The 20,254-nt window shown below is 41.8% G+C and overlaps 1 protein-coding gene across 1 annotated transcript; it reads left to right on the forward strand.

The window, feature by feature from the left end:
• The first annotated feature begins 14 nt into the window (after positions 1–14).
• Positions 15–19,903, forward strand: ORC2 (origin recognition complex subunit 2). The gene is made up of 16 exons (XM_038142372.1): positions 15–2,183; positions 3,081–3,224; positions 3,508–3,594; positions 4,502–4,591; positions 5,887–5,918; positions 7,077–7,134; positions 8,013–8,197; positions 8,808–8,906; positions 10,442–10,551; positions 12,634–12,766; positions 13,162–13,258; positions 14,901–15,047; positions 16,208–16,379; positions 16,669–16,730; positions 17,428–17,546; positions 18,137–19,903. Exons 1-16 carry the CDS (start codon positions 2,087–2,089, stop codon positions 18,221–18,223), a joined length of 1,719 nt encoding a protein of 572 aa, XP_037998300.1. The 5' UTR covers positions 15–2,086; the 3' UTR covers positions 18,224–19,903.
• The last annotated feature ends 351 nt before the right edge of the window (positions 19,904–20,254 follow it).

A 20,254-nucleotide genomic window follows, 5' to 3' on the forward strand; every position in this document is an offset into this window, starting at 1 on the left:
TTAATAACAGATTTAAGCGGTTTTAGACAAGACTGTCTTTGCCTTCTGATACAACTTTTTAATAAGTGATTAATAATCTATTCAGGAGTCAAAATTTAAATTGCTTTAAAATGTGGTTTGGAATTCTCACAGGTTTTGATTTTAGAGGGCAAAATGGTCAGGTGGAGATTTCTGTTTAGAAGTATCTGCTGGTGAAGTGTCTCTATGGTGCTTTGTCATGGAAACTTCCTTACAAATCAGTAGTGAATCCTATGTGTTTGAGTCCTCATCCTCCCCAGAACTGATCACGAAACAAAAAAAGTAGAGCAACCTTTTACCTTTAGTTCTAAAACAAGTACTTGGGAGTAACAGAAAATACTGGCTATTGACACTGTTCTTTCTGTTCAGACAGTTTCTGTGGTTGTGCTAGAATTTCATGTTATTAGTTTATGAAAAATGCAAGTCGTAAAAACTTTTGTGGCTTCAAGTATACAGTAGATGTGAATTAAGAATCACTCAGGATAAATCAACATGTCAAAATATTAATAGATTCCTAGTACTGGGGTGTGTGATGTGTGTGTGTGTGTGTGTGTCAGTGTTCAATGATTACTTCTGTTTTCTTGCACATAGTACATATTTTAGGGGTGGGTATTACTAGCTGGTTGTTTATGGACAAATACCATATGATTAAATACAACAGAGTCATTTAACACTTTTTTCATATTGAAGATTCCAGGAAAAAGCTAATAAAATATTTTTAATAATCAGCTACTCTTAATACATTTTAGATTTACTATGGTAGCTTTTATTTGCTATTAGAAGACCCCAATAACTAAATTGATATATACACCATGCTGCGTTTTTAAGATTTGTAATTCCTGTACTTGACAATGAGTTTTTTGATCTGTTTTTGTCCCTGTAAGAATACAGGACTTGCTCTCAGTTTTACTAGCAAAAAAAACCAACAAAACCATTCTGCAACGGTTAAAAGATTATTTTCTTACTTTTTTCATCATACAAGGTTTGTTTCTCTGAACTAAGGTTTCTGAGGATTTTTACTATTTAGCATTATTTAATCTCATAGAAGGAGCATAAGCAGCACGTAGTCCCACTTCTTGTGGACACACAGGCTAGGCAAAAGGACATGGCTTGGTGGTGTGAGCCCCTCTTGACCGGCATAGCCCTGCTTGCTGGTATGAGCCCCAGACGTTCGAGATTCGGTACTGGTGACGGACTGAATCAAACAGGTTTTTAATAACCGTGACCTCTGCTGTATGATGTCCTTTAACCTGGGGACCAGGGAAAGTCTTCATTCTTAGTCCTGAAGAAGGCACGTATTGAAGATCATGTTATTGGTGCATGTAAGCCATTATCTTAACTGTCTTACTGAGCTGGTTCATGCTGTTGACTTGTTGAAATGTGAAATGTAGTTACTATTGACTTTGTAAATACCTGCCAGAGAAGAAATATAATTATTTTAAATCATTGTAAATAGAGATGTATAAAACTCGACACAATCTGCAATGCAGAAAAAATTATATATATATATATATATATATATAAATATATAAAGATGTTAAATAAATATCGTGCTGTTTCTGAACAGAAATGAATACTTGGTGAATTGCTGGTTTTTAGAGGTGTGATTCAGGCTGCTGAGGGTGGCACGGGCGGTGAGGGGCGTTCTCCCGGCGCGCCGGAGCCGTGAGGGAGGATCTGGCGGGGCGGCGCTGCTCCGGAACGAGGCTCGCGGCGGCTTCGCGTCGCCACAGCGACCCCGGGCACGAGCCCGGGGGGCGGGGCGCGCGCCCGGCGGCGGAAGTTCCGCCCCGCGGCCGAGGCGGGCTGGGAGCAGGGCGCGGGTTGGTCGTCGCACAGGTCACTCAAGGCGCGGCGCCCGGGTTGGCCGCCTCGGGGACGGCCACTGGCTGGCACGTGAGCCCGGTTCCGCCTCCTGCCGCCGCCGCCACTGCCGGGGGCGCGGGGAGCGGGCGGAACCGCGGTCCCGCAGGAGCGGCGCCGTGAGGGGTGAGGGGGGGCCGGTTCGCTCCCCCTCAGCGGCAGCGCCCCCCGGCGGCGGGGCCGCGCCCACGTGACGGGAGCCGCCATGAGCCGGCCCGAGGGGATGCGCAGCAGCAGCTGCTCCCTGCAGGTGAAGTTCGTGCCCGACGAGGACGTCCTCAAGCACATCTCCGACGACGCAGGTACAGCCGGCCCGGGGCATAGCCCAGCCCAGCGCCGCCACTATTCCCGGGGCGCCGGGAGAGGGGTCCGAGCAGCCGCGGCGGCTCCCGGGAAAGGGGCTCTGCAGCAGCCGAGCTGGGTTCTGCAGAAGGACGAGGCCTCTGGAGTCGTTCTGCCCCGCTTGACTGCCCCCCTCAGAGCGTGTCTGTCCCAGCCCGGCGCTGGAAGGCTGCAGGCGGGGCGTGCACGAGCTCTCGGTCCGAGCTCCCCCCGCAGCAGCGTGTACCGGGTGCCGGGGCAGCGGCACAGGGAGCCGGGAAACTCCTCGGGCCTGACGCGGTTAAACACCCGAACGAGGCTGCACGTGTATGCCGTAGGAATGTTTTGCAGCAGTTCTGACCACTTTTAAGGTGGGGAACCTCCTAAAACTGGACAGTACAAGGCACGGAGCATTTTTTTTCAGACTTCACTGCTGGTCCTGCTTTGGGCAGAAGGTCATGCTGATGGTTTCCAGAGGGCTTTCAGCCTACATTCTCTCATGAGTGTACTGACAGCCTACAGGCAAGGTATTTTCCAATTGCTCCTCTCCTCTAGGAAAAAATAAGGGTTGACAAGTACCATCCCCTTTACATGCAATTTGATACTGTAATGTGTGAGCCACTGTCATTTCTCCTATTCCTCTCTGTGGAGCTGGTGTTTGCTGAACGTGTCTTACCCTCATGGACTGCAGGAGCCAGCATTTGTGGTGCAGGAGGGATTGAATGGCTATAGGGTCAGCTATTGACCAGCTGCTCTCAGCGTTGAATTTGTTGAGTGATTTGCATAACAGGAACCTGGTCTCTAAGCCAGGTGGCTGTGTACTACTGCAATAGAAATAATGAAATGGCAGGAGGCTAAAGCTTTTATTACAATTCTAGGAACTAGAGTACGGAAGGACAAGGCTCAGCTGAGTGTCAGTGTCAAGAGATTTGTGAAGAAGCTTGAGAATATTTCTGATAATGAAGCTCAGGAGATCCTGGAAGAGAAGAACTATGTTGCTGCTCTTGGAATATGTGCCCCAGGTATTAGCCGGGAAAAACCTAACAGAGCTCTGACTTCAGGAGATTGTTTCAGTGTGAGGGTTGTACAGTGCTGGTGAAATTGTTTTTCTGAGCTCAATCTGCTCTGTCTGTGCTTGTGGTAACAGGTAGAAGAGAAGGTTATGATTCTAGGATTTCATTATTATATTTGTTTTGTATCACCTGCAGTATAAAGCTAAATAGTGAAATGCTGCATTCCATCTTTCTTGGGCTGGGAATATTATCAGTGCTTTAAAATAGCTGCAAGTAACATGTCTTTTCACAGATCCAGTGGGAAATGGCTCAAATATAAGTGGTGGTGAAGTTTACTCATTCCAGACTCCCAAACGCTCCAATAAAATGGCAGAGCTGGGTATGTTTTGCTCTTCTTTCTCTGCAGACTTAGTAGAAGTGAGCAGAAAGTGGCACTTCCAGAGAGGGTGGACTGTTTCTGTTCAAATAAGGTGCTTGAGTGGGGTCGTCACTCACGTGAAGAATCCTTGTGTGTCCAGCACCAACTGAACTTCATTAGTGTTTATTTGTCACAGCTAATGATACATCCTACAAAGGATGAGCTGAGGGAGAGGGATCATCCTACTGAATCACTATACAGAAACTGGTTTTGGTGCCTCTTAGTTTCTGCTGTTTCTTGGGAAGTTGAGAGAGTCTTAGACCTCCTTCTGCAGCTGGGTGGATTTCGCTGGTGCTCCCTCCTGGAGCCATGACTCAGTTTGAAAACTGAGGGCAGTCACACTGTGATGGTCTGTTAGGCCCAGTGTTGTGACATGGAATTGGCTGTTGGTCATACAGTGGTAGGGACTGGTAGCAGGGTATTTCACATAAGTCATTCAACTTCAGCTTGTACTCATAAGGAGTAGACTCAGGTAAATAGTTCTTCCTGGGGAACCGATGTGTTTGCTATATCTGATGATCTGTTATCTGTTATGTCTGTTATGTCCAGCTGAGCAGTCTTAAAGGACTAAGTGAGTCTGACCAAACCTTGATCTAATTCAAAGACATGTGGTCTTCCAGGGAGCAAAATGTGCTCTGCCATCGGCCATATTTGTAAACTTAATTGATGAGTTCAGCCTTTGAAAATCTTTGCTGAGGAATACAGCCACCCTTAGAGTTAGAAAAATCTAGAAGTATTTGGTTCCTGAAATAGCTGGGGAATTAATATGTAGAGAGCATTTCAGGTGTATGGCTCCATTTCTGACTAGCCATAGCTGGAAGTTTTGTAGCTGACATGTCCTTCCTTCCCTTCCCCGTATTTCCTACAGCCTCTGAATTAGCCCAGACACCAGAACAGAATGTGGCACCTGATCACTCCAAGTGCCCTGAGAAGATGGCCAAAACCCCTCAAAACAGCAGTAAGTGCTGTGATGGTTTGGGGAACTGAAGCTGTGTGAATGGGGGTTATGTTTCTCTTTGGTTGGTGGAGTGGATGCTTGAGTTCAAGCTTCTGTCATGCTTGAGTATTCTAGTTAACACCAGGGTTTAAATATTCAGGGTAACACCATGGGCTGAACGGTTTGATGTGCATGGCCTGTGCTTCACCTGGGTGTCAGATCTCTTCTTCTGCCCTGCTGCTCTAGAGGAAACATGAACATCTCTCTCATCTATTGCTGTGATATTTAATGACTTCCTTTCTGTTCAGTAGAAATACTTGCACTTGAGAGAGTTATGAGCTGGGCTGGTATGTTAAACACTGATTGGGTAGGACTGTTTGGGTGTTCATGTGTAAATTCATACTTCATTATATAATATTTAACACCTAGTGCTGCAGGGCGAAATACAGGTGGGAGAAGCCAATGCATGTCAACATTGGCAAGAGCATGTGCATTCGTGCTTGGAAACGGAGTCTGATGTGCTCAGGGAGAGAACATTAGGTCATTTTTCAGCCTCATCCCTCCCTACTGGAGTCTCTTCCTCCTTCCTGGCTTCCCAAAGCTGTGACCAAGAATTTGAAGCTGCCTTCTGTGGTAATAACATTGACTCTTGTGTGACCTGACACAGGCTGGCTGCTGGAGCCACCACAAACTCACAGCCAGAATGCAAAGAGTAAATTTATTTCTATTAACTTTCTGAAGCAACACCTGGGCAGAGGGACCTGAGTGGAGATGTAGGCACTGAACGGAGATGCAGGCACCCTTATGTATGGTTCAGTGCTAGAACCAGCCTGCTGTTCACACTGGTCTATCAGCAGTTTTGCATGCACGGTTTATCCCCATGCTGTGATCTTCACTGTGTTCTGATCTGTCAGTTAGGGTGCCCCCAGGCCTACCAAACACCTAGGTTATCTATACATAAAAGTTCTACTTCCCAGAGCACACAGAGGGTAAACAGCAGTAGACCTGGTATATCTGTTTTTCTGCATTGCTATTTGAGTCTTTGCTATCCCCAGTTGCACGGTCACTTGAGCGTATTTACAATTCTCATTGCCAGTCTTCCACTTCTAACCAATTCCTCCCAGCAACTCTCTTTGTTCTCTCCTTGCCTGCCTGTGAGGAATTAGATGCTTCCCTCATAGGATTAACTATCCAGGGAGCTGACATTCTGGTGCAGTGTACCTTTGAACAGTGAATGCCGGTTTTTCTAATGGACTGTCTTGTACCAGTGTTGAAAATTTGCAGTACTCTGTACAATGCTGTTTCTTCCTTTTCAGAACGTTCAAGTTCAAACAAAGTGCAGCAGAGGGTGAGTAATGACTTTACATTGCTTGGATTTTGTATTTGGGTTTTTTCCCCCCACTTGTAAAACTTGAACTAGCCAATTACTGCAGTTCTGGAAAGGAAGGACCTTGAAAAGCATACTCCACAGTAGAGATGTCTCTTCTGTTCTAACCAGACAGGAGTAACTCAAGTGAGACCCGTTAATCAGGACTATGGGGTTTGGAGTCAGTGGGCAAATAATAGGTTTGACAGCTTAATTGTCATGGGTGGAAACTATTTCCTTACATCACAGAAGTGAGAATGCTAAATAATCTCTTAATATACAGTTAAACTCACAGCTTTCCAGTTCCTCACTAAAGGAGGAAACAGCCCTAATTGTAAGAAATGCTGTTAGAGGAGTTCCAGAACTGTGATGCTGTTCAGTTTCTTACTTACCAATTGGTTTATAAAGAAGAGATATAGTGCAGAACTGCCAGTCGTGGTGGCTATGGAGTGAAAGAGCTGGCTTTCTAAAGTAGTACAGCATCATAGCAGAAATGTGTGCACAGTTTTTCTGGTATGAGGTTCCAGGATGAGATACACCTGAAAAAGACATGCATAGTCACTGCTTGATGATTTCACATCCACTTTGTCAGGATCAACAAAAGTATTTCCTAAGTGTTGCAGACTTGATGCAGTGTCTAAGTCAGGCGTGTGCTTTAAACATATGTAAGGAAAATGTGACACTACAACTTGGTGAGCCCAGGCAGCTTGGATTCCTTTGCTGTACTTCTGGGCTTGGTATGCTGAGTGGTCTTCTGTCATTCTGGTTGTTGTTTTCATAGAGGACTTCCAGATGACTTTGAGTTGACAGCATGATGTGGAAGGTGACTGCTGTGGGGACTGAAGCATTTCCAGTTTGTCATTGCTTTGGTTTGGCTATTCCTGAGAGGCCAAGATTGGCATCTTGGTTGGAGATTTCAGTTTTCCCAATGTTGAGCTGAAAGAATTAAGCCCCTTTTGGAACTTTGATCCTATCTCCCTCTGAATGGGAAAACAAGAACTCTCCACTTAACTGCCTCTGCTTTTCCAGTTTCATGTGGGCTGAAATAGTTTGGAAATGTAACCTGTCTTTGCTTGGCAGAGAGTAGTTTAGAAAAAAGAGATGTTTCTTTTAATGCATGTTTTTTCTTTGCTGTTCCAGAATAAAAAGAAAGAATTTGTGTCCACCACACCTTACAGACTCAGAAAGAGACTAGCAGGTAAAGATCAGCCTTTGCTGTTAGCTACCACAATCAGTGAGGCACTGTGTTCAAGGGAGAGTGTTTTCCTGTTGAACTTCTGTTTGTGGTAGCAGTGTGACAGAAACAACCTGATTTATCCTGCAGAGAGTGTAGAACTGTCCTTAAGGAAATCCATGTAGACATTTCCTCTACAACTGATTGCTACTAAGGTGAGAGGTGGAAGGACTAGAAGCACCAAGTTACTGAACTTCAGTAACATGATCAAAAGAGACAAAACTTTTGGTAATCTTACCTGTCCTGACATTTAGTGTGGCCCGATTGCTGGAACCAGGCCTAAAACTTTTGGATGATGGCTGGGATGTCCATGTCAAAGTATTTCCAATAACGGGTTGGCTAAACCAGAATGAGTGCAGAGGAGAGTTTAAAACATGGTGTTTCATCTTCTGTTTCTTTTGTGTTGAGAGACCAAGATGAGCCAGATTTCATCTGTGCTCTTCAGTCAGTGCTGCTAACAGAGGTATTTTACAACAACTTGTTTGCAGAATGTGACATAGAAGATACTCAGCCTGCACGATTGGCATTTGGGAAAACTGACATAGAGAGGCTAAAAGAAATAGGGAATTCCATTTTCCATTTTTAGTCTCTTTTTATGGTATGGTGATGATTCTTGGTTGGTATCAAGGAGGCTTTACTTAACAATACTTTGTGATCCTAGAACTGCAAAAGAATTGGCCATCTGTGTTTGTAGTTCTCTTAAACATTGATTTTTCCTTTCTGTGAAATATATTTAGGATTCACGTGCTTGTAAAACATCTAGAGAACGTGTGTGAGATGGTGCAAAATGAGTTCTGTGTAAGAAGTCATTCCTAGCTTTTAACCTTAAAATTATGCTCTAGCTCCAGATCCCTATTTAGAAAGTGAGAGTGAGTATTCTGCTTCCTGCTCAGAGGAGGAGGATGAGGACGAACAGAAGGAAGTCAGCACTGCTTTATCAGATCAAAAGACTCTGGCAAAAACTAAGGCTGCATCTACACCCCCTCCCAGAAACAGCTTAGCCAAAAAAAATAAGGAGCAAAAGATGGTGAGTGTACAAAAATATACCCCTGAGCTAGCAAACATGAAGGGATGTATGGTGACAATAAGCTGTTAGTGACCACACCTGACTGTGGGGATAGAACTGCTAAACTCATTTCAGCTCAAACCAGCTGGGCTGGCTTTTGCTGTACTTTTGAGTAATCCTTGGTGGACAGGCACCATGTGAACTTGTGTGCTAACCCAGTTGGCATCATTAACAGCTTCAGAAGGAGAAGTCTAAGATGTCCGTGGAGCAGGAGACCTTCTATTGACACAGGGTGAAGAAATTGATTCCTGTAGTACCAAAAGGAGTACACATTACTGTTCTGGCTTGGTGTTCAGCTTAATTGTCTTACTTCCTTCTAGCACCAGGGATCCCCATACCAATTAAGAATTACTGTTATGTTATCTCTCTTAGAATCTCTTTTCTGGCTCTCTCTTCAGGAAAGAATCATCTGATTAAGTTATCTTTGGCAGAATGCTGCTAAAGAAGCCATTTTTGCAAATATTTTCTGTATTTCTGTATTCACCCTTGCCCTGTGTCTCATTGACCATCTTAGGGAGAGGGGTAACTTGATAACAGGAGGAGTATTGCTGACCTTGCTGGTTTTTTATAGAGCAACCTGGTGGAGGAATACTTTGAAGCTCACAGTAGTTCCAAAGTGCTCACTTCAGACCGAACACTGCAGAAGTTGCGGAAAAGAAGATTGAATCAGGTACACGACTCTGGGTTTTTGGTTCTATGATAATAGAGTTCCCTCATGAAAATTTTTGATGCTGCTGTTTTCAGTTTATTTCTACTGATTATGTGGTCAGTGGTAATGCTGATTTAGGTAGCAATTTAAGCAGTATGTTTTCTACTGCTGCTCTTAGCAGGGACAATGCCCAGTTGTTTGAACCTGAGACAGTAGGAAAATGCAGGGAGAAGGCACTATCAGGTGAGCTCACAGCTGAAAGCTGCAGTTACCAGAAAAGGTGAAAGTTTACTTTTGGGGAAGAAGAGGGAGAAGCAGAATTGTAGAGACTTGCATTAAAACATCATTTTTGGCAATTAAATGGTAGGGGGAATTAAAAACTGTCTTGACTATTTATGTGTAGTGGAAATCAAGAGAGATGATTTCATCTGAACATTACTAGGTCACTTGCAGAACTGGAACTAGCTCTAAATGTTGTCATGTAGTTTGTTATATGTACTTTGTTTTCTTGCAGTTTCTAGGAGACAGGAATAGTCTGATGGTGGTGACTGAATTACAAATCAAGCAATTGTACCCTACAAGGACAGGTCTCAAGGAATTGTGTAGAATACCTGGAGCTCTTGTGTCTGTGACTGCTTTTTGTATCCATTTGTGTTTTAAAAGATGGCATATATGCAAACTGCCTGCTGTTGTCTGGAATTGCTGCCCAGAGTAACATCTGGATTTTTAACAAGTTCTTTCATAGCAGCTGTGGGAGGAAATCACAGCTAAAGCTCCTTCTGTCTTCAAAGTAGTTGAAGGTTTAACAGCTCTGTCTCTCAGTACTTTGTTTGTCTGATACATTGCAACTGCCTTTCCAGTGTGAACTGTCTACTACTGTAAGGGAGTGGGAAGCAAAGTTGTTAAAATTGAAGAGAAAGAGAGGCCAGTATAGATTTGGTGCTGACTATCATGCTACTGTGCTGTTTAAACATCAGCATCACAGCATATCTTGAAAGCTGAATTAGTCCTTTGATTCTTGATGCTCTTCTACATTGAGCTATCAGCTGCAAATTATATCCTTTTTGCTGTAGTTTTTTTTTTTTTTTTTTAAGATGGTGGGCATTTTGAACTTTCTCTTGTAGTGACAAACACCTGAACCCTTGCTAAGCATATTGATTGGAGCCTTTGTTCCCGTGATCAGGGATGTGATGTTGTATCTTGTTGGTACAGTGCTTGGTGATGTGTAAGCTCCGCGTGTATCCATTTTTCCTGTGGTGGTTTTTCCATACTTGGCATGAAGAGAAAAATACACAGTGTGTCATCTGTCCTAGTCCTAGTCTAGCTACTGTTTACCCTAATAAGGTTACTTAATCTCTGCTTTGTATCTCCAGCAGCAAAACTCTGCCTAGTGGGGTCTTAATGGGGAACAAAAAAACTAACCACAAAGTGAGTGCACTGACAATGAAAACTATTCTCTCTAGATAGGGAGCAGGCTAGAGGGTGTTTTAAGGACTTCAGGTGTATCTCTTGCTTCTTCTCAACTTTGAATGACTGTCATCTCTTTCTCAACACAGCAAACACTGCATGATCTTTTGAAAAATGCTCCCCTTGCCTATGCTGCTGAAATTAGAGACCTTAACCAGCAACATGAATCCTTGTTTTCCAAGTGGATGCTGCAATTACAGTAAGTATCCAAGGAGAATCATTGAAGAAGTTTAGTTAGAAGGCACTGCCTTCTAACTAAGTAAATTTAGTAAATTTAAATTTTACTAATAAATTTACCCTCATGTCAGTAACATCCTGTGGATTAATTAAGGAGCAAATTTTTTTCATTGATAGCTTAAATTTAAAAGTGGGTGACATTAATTTAATTCAGTGCATTCTATAGACCAAATCCTATCTGATTAACTCCTTGAACCGAATGTTTGAAGTGCAGTGAAGTTGCATTCTGCCTGGTTAGTTTGCCTGTGCCTCTCTAAACCAAGCTGGAGGGCATTTACAATCAGGGAAAATGAGTTATGAGAGGAGTGCTCTTTGTGAGGAATCATTTTTGTTTCCAGCAGCCAGTTAGCAGTGAGTAGCCCACCCTCACCATCTTCAGTCTGTGACTATCTCCAGTGGTGTAGCGGTTAACTTTCAGTGCCCGTGGTATCTAATGATCTGGGCATGAAGAAACCCTAATGCTTTTGGAAACACTGTCAATACAGATTTTCTTTGGCTTTGTGTGTATCTTCATGGGAAGGGGAAGGGTGAACATTCAGGAAAGCAAATGGAACTATAGAGACTGTGAGATTCTGAAGCACCTTAAAGACGGCAGACCACCACCTCTGGGGCTGGAGCCAATACTGGTGATGAGAAAGCCCCATGGAAGCTTTTACAAGGAAGTGGAGTGTAAGGAAATTTGTGATCCATGGGGAGGACTGAGACTATGAAGAAGACATCAGCTTTGAAAGTTGGAGAATTGCAAGAGGAGTTCTGTTACTTGGTGATCTGGGCAGATGGTTAGACATGTATGTGGCAGAGCAGAAGAAACAAATCCCTTGATGACAGTGAAGGCAGTGACAGCTGTTGAACACCTTACCTTTGCCCAGTGCTGTTTGAGTAACCTGATTCTCTTCTTTCTGATCAAGATAATGCTTTTCCTCCTTCTCAAACCTAAACAAAGCATTGTGATTCCTGTGATGACCCACACCTGAAAGTAAAGAAGTGCTTAAGATTCAAAAATGCTTATTGGTCGAAAGCAATGACAGAAGTCAGAGGGTCCATAAAAATCATAGAGTTTTATTAGTAAATCACACACTTTCATGGAAAGTGTGGAAATCATGGAAATTGGTATGTTAGTCCCTGACCTGCTATATAGGCACACAGCACTGGGTTGTGGATAAAAGGGCAGGGTGAAGGGAAAAGAGAAACTAAAGAGCTTAATTTTAAAAAGGAGAGATGAATTAAAGAGTGAAAAAGAGATCACCAGCCATCACTCCAGCATTGAGCCAGCTGAAGTAATGGTGATTCTGGATTCAGCATTGATCCAGATCATAAGTTATGATCCAGCTGTGTTGGTTCAGCTGATGAGATATCCAGGGTCTGGGAGGCATCACCTGAGCTTGTGCGGGGGGATGTCTTTTTATGGACAGGTGTCTCTGCCCCAAAGACAGGTTTGTCACTTTCCATGCTAATTAGTTATCTTGCACAGTTTGTTTTTTTAGGCCTTTCAGGAAAAGAGTCAGAGGGCTTTGGGGCTTTTTCGTAGTTGCAGTCCCACCTTATCCTTTCTGTGGAACAATCAGGATAAGAAATATACATGAGTATAGAGTAATTTTGCTTTGAAATTGTGCCTAAGGATCAGAGTGGTAAACCAGTATGAAGGTTTGCTTTTTTTCTTGTAATTACTGTGACCTGTAGTAAACATGTAATAAAAGTACTTGGTGAGGGGATGTGTTTGAGTGTTGATTACCGTTTCTTACCTGAAGTTGTAGATCCAGTATTCTGTTCTTAGTCAATAGCATTTTCTTCCATCCGTGTTTTGCTAAGTTTGTGAGTCTCTAGGCTGGTGAAATTATTCTTTTGCTAGGATGTGCATGTCTGGTTCCAGATTCCTTGTAGCTAACCTCATTTATCAGCTGTAAGCTTAAGGTAAGCCTGGGGTTGACAAAACATGAAATTTTTCAAACCAAGATTGCAATGGATCATTTTGATTAATAAATGTATGGACCTAAAAGCAGACTTGCACTTCTGTGATCCTGTGTATTTGCTCATTTTTCTGCAGCTTGGGTTTCAATATTGTGCTTTATGGACTGGGCTCAAAGCGTGATCTGTTGGAGAAGTTTCGTACCTCTTTGCTCCAGGATTCTGTTCACCTGGTGGTTAATGGATACTTCCCCAGCATCACTGTGAAATCTGTAAGTGTGGGAAAAGCTTGTGGGTTTATGTAATCACCCTGTGTTACAGATACCTCTAGAGTCTTTTAGTGTAAAATGTTAAGGAAACCTGCTGCACCCTATAGCAACAGACTCTGTAGAGCAGTTCCTCTCTCTTCTAATACTTTTGAAGAAATTATCCCATACATTTTCCAAGGAATTGCAGTAATTTCTGTTGTCATTAGATAGTCATCGTTCTAAAGCCTTGTTTTATGTCACTGTTTTGAGAAGGGGTATAATTTTTTTATGTTCACTGTTTTAGGAATTTTGTGTTAATAATCAGATTATCTCTTACAAGGCAGCCAAGGGCTCGGTTTCAGATTTTTTGCACTTCAGTGTCAGAGCCCTTCACAAGGACCTCCTGTTTTCTTTTTCAGATTCTCAACTCCATCACAGAGGAGGTTTTGGACCATATAGGGACCTTCCGCAGCCCCCTCGACCAACTTGAATTCATTACCAAAAGGTTCAAAGAAGGTAAAATGACTAACTTTATGCTTAAAGATGTTAGTGTCTACTTACTGTTAAGAGAGCCTGGACATTTTCTTCCCCCTATAATTTTTATATAGGCAGTTACAGTTTCTTAGTGCATTGTAGCTAGTACACTTTCTTGCTGGTAATTTATGCAACATATATGAAAACAAGGATGCACTAGGAGTATATGTGTGCATACATGTGTAACAACCCCATGTAAGCTGTTAGCTCAGTCAGTGTTTTACAGCAGGACAGCAGTGTCGAACAAGCAGGTTAGAATTGATTTCAAAAGCAAAATTAAACAGGTATTGCCTCACAAAAGGCTTGCTGAATTATTTCTGAATGTCTGTCTTACTGCTTGTATATTCATACACAGATAGCCATGGGATCTTTATTTTGCGTGGCATTGGTGTCTCAGTGTTTACATTCTGTTTTTCATCATTACCTTATGAGTATTTCTGGTGGGACTAAGTGAAAAAGGCAGGGTAACAGCAGTTCCCACCTGAATGCACGTAAGTCAGTCTTGCAGTCTGCTATAGCTGATCTGACTGGTTTCCATTGGCAGGCAAGTATGTATGGATTTGCACAAAAACTGGTTACAGTTCTTGTTTCTGGACTCAGGAAATGGTTGTTAATTGGAATAAATCAGCCGAGACTCCATTTTCTTCATGCAGGAAAAGCCAAGTCTTTACTGTATAGGTCATATTTTATAGGATTATCAGAAGGCCCTCTGTCAGATCTTATTGGCGGACAATACATTCACGCTTGGTTCATTGGTCGGTACATGGTATTTTGCATATCTATCAAACTTCTGTATTTTTAGCTAGTTTACATATTTTTTCTTCTGATTCTTATGAGACAGATCTTACTGTTTATGCAGGTGCTAGTTGTTTTTCACCCAAGAATACTTTTTGTGTTAATGGGCTCTCATACCAAGATTGTTTTCACATGGGAACTTGCAGATTACTTAGCTGCCACTTAGAAGAAATAACAGGCAAGCTAGTAATTTAACAGAGCAGGCCTGATTTTATGAGGCCTTTCTTTTATAATTCTTCTACCTGTGTATGACAGTTGTTCCCAGGGATAAGTACAGCAGCAAGAAGCTAGCTGGAAATTTTAACATCTACCATTTGCATTATCTGAGCTAGGTATCTAACTTTTTTCAGAACTTGTTAAAATTTTCAATGAAGTTATGACACTTTGGATCCAACCTTGAATAGCAAATGGATTTTTACTGTGAGGAGGAGCTTCAAGATCCTAGTCATGTAAATCAAAAGCAGCTGAATAAACTGTGCTTAGTCTTCCACTCTGAAATATATTTCAATGACCTTCAATTGCAAAAGAAACCCAGCTAAAGGGGCAATTCCTGTAAAGCTGTGAGCAAGTGGAAAGTGGATTATAACAGAAAAGCTTAAACTGAAAAAACCAACCCTGTAGCTGTGATGACAGTGAATTGAGAAAAATCCTTCTGGGTGCTCAGAAACACCCAGTACGGCTTCAGACTATGTTGTACAAGGAAAGCAATATTGGAGAGATGTGTATGGAGAGTGGTGGAATACACTTGTGCTACACTGCACTGGGAATGGGAAACCAGCTTGTGTGCAGTTTCTTTGATTGTTCTCTGCTGTTTTTTCTGACCTTGCAGATTCATCTTTAGAGCTCTATGTCCTCATTCATAACCTGGACAGCCAGATGTTGAGAGGAGAAAGAAGTCAGCAGATCCTTGCACAGTTATCCTCCCTGCCTAGCATTTACCTCATTGCCTCCATTGATCACATCAATGCTCCTCTCAGTGAGTTCCCCTGGGCCTGATCTAGCCAAGAGAAGGATCTGTGTTCTGCTTTGGGGCTGCTAAGCATGTTTCATAAGCTCATGTGTTGCTTACTGTGTGTTACTATTACTTAGTGTGTATTACTGTTGGTGTGTAGAACAGATCTGTTGATGTGTGTATAGTCCTGATTGGGAGTGTGGCTGTGCTGAAACAAAACTGTAGAGATACTGAGAAATACCACTAAGCATAACATACAAATAGACTCCAAGCTTTTGGCACTGTTTGATTTTAGGAACTTACTGAACTGGAGATTGGATGTTGTGTCTGTCATTGCATCTAAACAATTTTCTTGTATTGTTCAGTGTTGTGGGCAGAATGGGAGCTTCAGACAAAGTTTATTAGAGAAGCCCTCCTGTTGAACCAGGAGGTGCAGAAAGGATCCCCTTCCTTTCTAAACTCCTTCTCAAGACAGTATCTAGGTGTGGCTGGATCCAGTCTTAGCCTCAGACTTGGCTGATGGTTTATATTAAAGGATTACAGAGGTGTAATTGAACTTTTGTCTCGCAAAATTAATTAATTATATTATATTAATATACTTACTTATATTGAATACTATTATGATTAGACTAAAAGATCCTAATCAGAATTATTTACTACACAGCACAGGTAGATGTAACAATTAGTACAGTTCACTCTTTTTAAAGCAATATTGAAGCAGTTATATTAAAGCTAGCAAAAACTATACAAGTAGAAATTGATGTTGCTCACCCATACCAACAACCATGGGCAGATCTCTTTAGCTCAGGCTGGAGGAGTAACATTGAGGGGTATCCCCACTTGAGGGAGGAATCTCCACACACTCTGAGTAGGGTCTTGTTTCAGCTATTTTACCCCCTCTCTAGGTAGAGCTTCCAGCTGCAGCCAGAAATTGTTTGCACACTCCTGTCTCTGGAAGGATTTACAATGTATCTGTGGAAAAGGGATGCTTGCAAATGTTTTGTTGCTGAGAATTTATCTTACTGGAACTGCAGTTATCAGGGTGTATATAATGTGAATTTCACAAGCATATATTGTTTCCTCAATCCTACAGCAGAACTATGTGCATTTTATATTGCTTGTTTAACACCTTAGAAAACACAAATCTCCTGGGTTTTTTTGCTCTTTCTTTTCTCTCTGTCTAGTGTGGGATCAGGCAAAGCTGAGCCTCTATAACTGGCTTTGGTATGAGACAACCACATTTAATCCTTATGTGGAAGAAACATCCTACGAGAACTCGCTTTTAGTACAACAGTCTGGATCTTTGGCTTTGAGCTCCCTAATACATGTCCTGCATAGCCTCACTCTCAATGCCAGGTAAGACACTGTTACACTTCACAATTGCACTTGCCAGGGACCTAGTCCTTGCAATCTGTGTTTTCTGATAATAGTGTTCCAGAACAAGATGGTGGGACCTGGGTTCCATCTGATTGGTTTCTTTAAATGAGCAGCATTTGGATAGCAAGCTTTGTCCAGTGATGAGATTCACAACCAGGTCTTTGCCTTTGCATAAGGCAAAATTAGTTAATATTTTATAATTGTGGGAGTTTTGGGCTGTTTTAAAATTTTTATTATTTTGATTTTCCCCTTTCCTCCTTTCACTTAGAGGGATATTCAGACTGCTTGCTCAGCACCAGCTGGAGAAAAAGGACAATCCATCTTATCCAGGTAAGTACCCACCTTTTCTCATTTGTTCGAGGTCTTGCTGTTCACAGCAGCCCTGGGTTTTGGTATGCAGGTTACATGTCCAGCAACAGAAGTCCTCAAACAAGTTGGCTCAGTGAGGCTCGCTGTCTTTGTAGTGGCACTGTGTCTGACTCAGACAGGAAATCAATAGACTAGCTGGTTCTGAAGGACTGCCTTTTACATGCTTAGACATGACTGAGACCATTGATGGGGGACTGTGGAGTAAAAAAATGTAAAATGAAGACTGAATTTTTATAACTTGCACTTTAATGTCCTACATAAATGGCTTCTTACATACCCCTCCTTTCTGGGATACATGTGGAATATTCTGTCACTGTAATAGGTGTTGCAGTGGATATGAATAACATTTTAATGGTAAAGAAAGCAAGATAGAGGAGTTGGAAATTAAGAGAAATTAACGATTGTTAAAAAGAAAGTGCATTTAAAGTGCTGTTAAAATTCCATTAGGCAGCAGGGTGACTCAAATGTCAATTCAGCTGTTTTCCATTAATTACTGAAGTATATTTCCTTGGCTGTATACTTCCAAGAGGTCATGATACTGTAGCCACTCTGGTCTAAGCCAAAGCAAGACTTTCAGGTGGATATGTAGTGTTAGACCTGGAAAAATCTGATAATCTTACTACTTCAGTTTCTTGTTCTTGCCTCTTTCTGTTTCCAGGGCTGTCTTTCCAAGACTTTTACCAGCAGTGTCGGGAGGCTTTCCTTGTGAACAGTGACTTGACACTCAGGGCACAGCTGACAGAATTCAGGGACCACAAACTCATCCGGACCAAGCGGGTGAGTCCGGGGAAGAATTCCATTCATCCACTTTGAATAAAAAGAATGTTTACTTGCTGTGTTGTTTTAAGCACATAGGAACTGGCAAGGGGCTGAAATTCTGTAATTGCAGCTCTTTCCATGCCTCCGATTTGTCAACACCCTTTACATGGATAGAGGATTATAGAAACGCAGTGTGCTTTGGTTATTCAGCAACCTACATGTCTTCTTTTTGAGAAATAGCAGACTATGGAGCCTGCCAGTCTGCTTCCAATAGTATTACCTGTATTTCTATAAGGAAGGAATGCAGACTTGTCGTAATAATGAGGCAGTATAGCAGTACAAGATATAGGATCACAGTGTTGAGGAGCTTTGTAGTGTCAGACAAGCATAACCCACCAGAAGATTTCTCATTAGTGACTTTTCTCAGTATTCGTGCATTTCCTGTGTTGCTCCAGTGAAACAGTCCAGGTTTTCAGTAATGTAGTTGATCAGAACGCTGTCTAGCTCTAATCCAGACTGCAGATAAATGCTAGCATTGCAGTGCTGTCTAGTGGCTTGCCTGGCACTGTACACTGGTGTTAACAATGTCTGTGCATGTCTGTTCTCAGGGAGCTGATGGTGTGGAATACTTACTAATTCCTGTCGATGACAGTACCTTGACCGACTTCTTAGAGAAAGAGGATGAAGATGTGTAACATCTGTGTCCTCAGTGTCTACAGCAACTGCTCTTAATGGCTGCTGGAGTGGCCTATGCTCAGATCTCTCTTTCTCCAGCCTGACAGCTGCTGCACTGATAAGTAATAATTCTAATGAATCTTGCTCATTGTTCAACTACCTCAGGTAGTTTGGAATGATGACTTCTGTAAGCAAGGCCTCTCTTGCACTCTAGTTGGATTTTTTGCTTTGTCTCTTAGCTCAGACAATGCCTTCTTCCTATCTGTGCATCCAACCTCACAGCCAGAAAAACAAACTTGGTGAGATTGTGCCTTCTGTTCTCTACCTCAGTAGACAAGAAGGTTTTAATGGAGCAATTTACTTGGGAAGTGCAAATCACAAGATGGTCAAGAGCTTTAGTTTGTACTAGTGGTGTAAATTTTCTCATTGGAGTACTATCCAGTACTCCTCTACCGTTTAGACAAAACTAGCTTCCAGTGTATGAAGACAAGATTTTTAATGCTACAAGACCTGCCTTGACTGCATGAGGAAAGGAGAATATGAGTGGGTTTGGGATGCTGCAGGTAACTTAGTAAATTCTGGCAATAAAACTGAAGGACTTGTCCCAAACATACATCCTTTTATAAGATTTAGATAAGCAAAATTACAATGGACTCATGTCATTGCCTGCTACTTTCCAAGGTGCAATCCAGGAATATGAAGAGGCTATGAAGCTTTTTTGTTTATTTTTTTAAAGCTTGATTGTATATTTATATTTTTTACATCAGGAGTGCCCACTGATCCTGGAGGAGGCCTTAAATGCCGCTTAGAAGCTCTCCCTTTTTTTAAGCTCTTAAAGGTTGGGAGGCTGCTGAAGTTTGACATCTTTTCTTCAATTCTTTTTTTCTCAGTTGTGTGAGAGGAAGCTCTATAGTTCCATCATCTGTAGTCTGCCAGCCAGACTTCAGGGACTCTCTATGCCTAATATTTGGTAGCTGTGTTACAGCTCAGTGTTGTAATAGTTCAAATCAATCAAATAAAGTACTTTATTAATTTTAATTAGTTTGTCTTGTCTTTTCACAATCTTTTGATGTTACAGGAAGATAGAGTTCCTTGTGGCAGTTGTGCAAAAGCTTCATTTTTGTTATTATGTCAAATATCCGTGCAGAAGATTTCAAACTACTGAGTAAAAATATTTTACGTTGTTTCTTACATCAAAATCAAGAATCGTTTGCCTGCCTTTTAATACCAGTAGCTAGCTTTTAAAGAGAACCAAAACATCCCCTGGAGCAATAGTACCTTATCTGCCCCTCACTGACAGAAGCAAGAAAGATGTATGGCCTGACTTTTGTATTAGAAACCTACCCCACTGTCAACTTGATTCTTCATATAGGTCCTTTCCCTTTATTTTGGATAGAAGAAATTCCTTCTCACTTCTCAGCATACTGAGGTGCCTTCATGGTATTGGTAAGAATGATGACCTTTATACAGCCTAGGTAGCTTCAGATAAACCAGTCATCTCTTTCCACTTAAATACATTTAAGTGGAACAAAACATGCAGTTATTAGATGAGGACATTGCCTGATAAGCCACTTTTATTAACATAAAAGGATAAAACTTTATTAACTTAAAAGGATAGATAAATTTCGAATGAAATATATTTACCATCCAGAGATGGTAGGGTATACAAGTGTGAGATTTTTATTTTCTTTAAAAAAAAATCCCAACTGAAAAAACTAGCTTGGAAAATTAAACTCATTATCAGTGGTGAAAATACTACTTGTTCAGTTTTAGTAATCCTGTAATTAAAAGCCACAGTTACAGAAACTGTTTTAAAAAAAGAAAATAACAAAGGCACATGAATTTACAGCTTTGTTAAGGAATTGAGCTTCAACCTTACAAAGCTTTTTTGAATTGAGAATCCCTCTTTTGAAAAGCCTTAAAGCTGCATTAGTGGTAGACTGTGCAACTGAATACTAGTCCCAACAACTTGCTTTGCATTCTGTATTTATTTGCATTAGAGTGGTGCCTTAGTACAACTGTTTGCATTAACAGTTGATCTCCATACTTTC

This window comes from Motacilla alba, chromosome 7, assembly GCF_015832195.1.
Source record: "Motacilla alba alba isolate MOTALB_02 chromosome 7, Motacilla_alba_V1.0_pri, whole genome shotgun sequence".
NCBI lineage: Eukaryota > Metazoa > Chordata > Aves > Passeriformes > Motacillidae > Motacilla > Motacilla alba.

Coding starts and splice junctions, on each gene's coding strand:
- ORC2 (XM_038142372.1), top strand. CDS start 2,087: ATGAGCCGGCCCGAGGGGATGCGCAGCAGCAGCTGCTCCCTGCAGGTG. Junction 3,595..4,501: donor CAATAAAATGGCAGAGCTGG/GTATGTTTTGCT, acceptor TATTTCCTACAG/CCTCTGAATTAGCCCAGACA. Junction 16,731..17,427: donor GGACAATCCATCTTATCCAG/GTAAGTACCCAC, acceptor TTCTGTTTCCAG/GGCTGTCTTTCCAAGACTTT.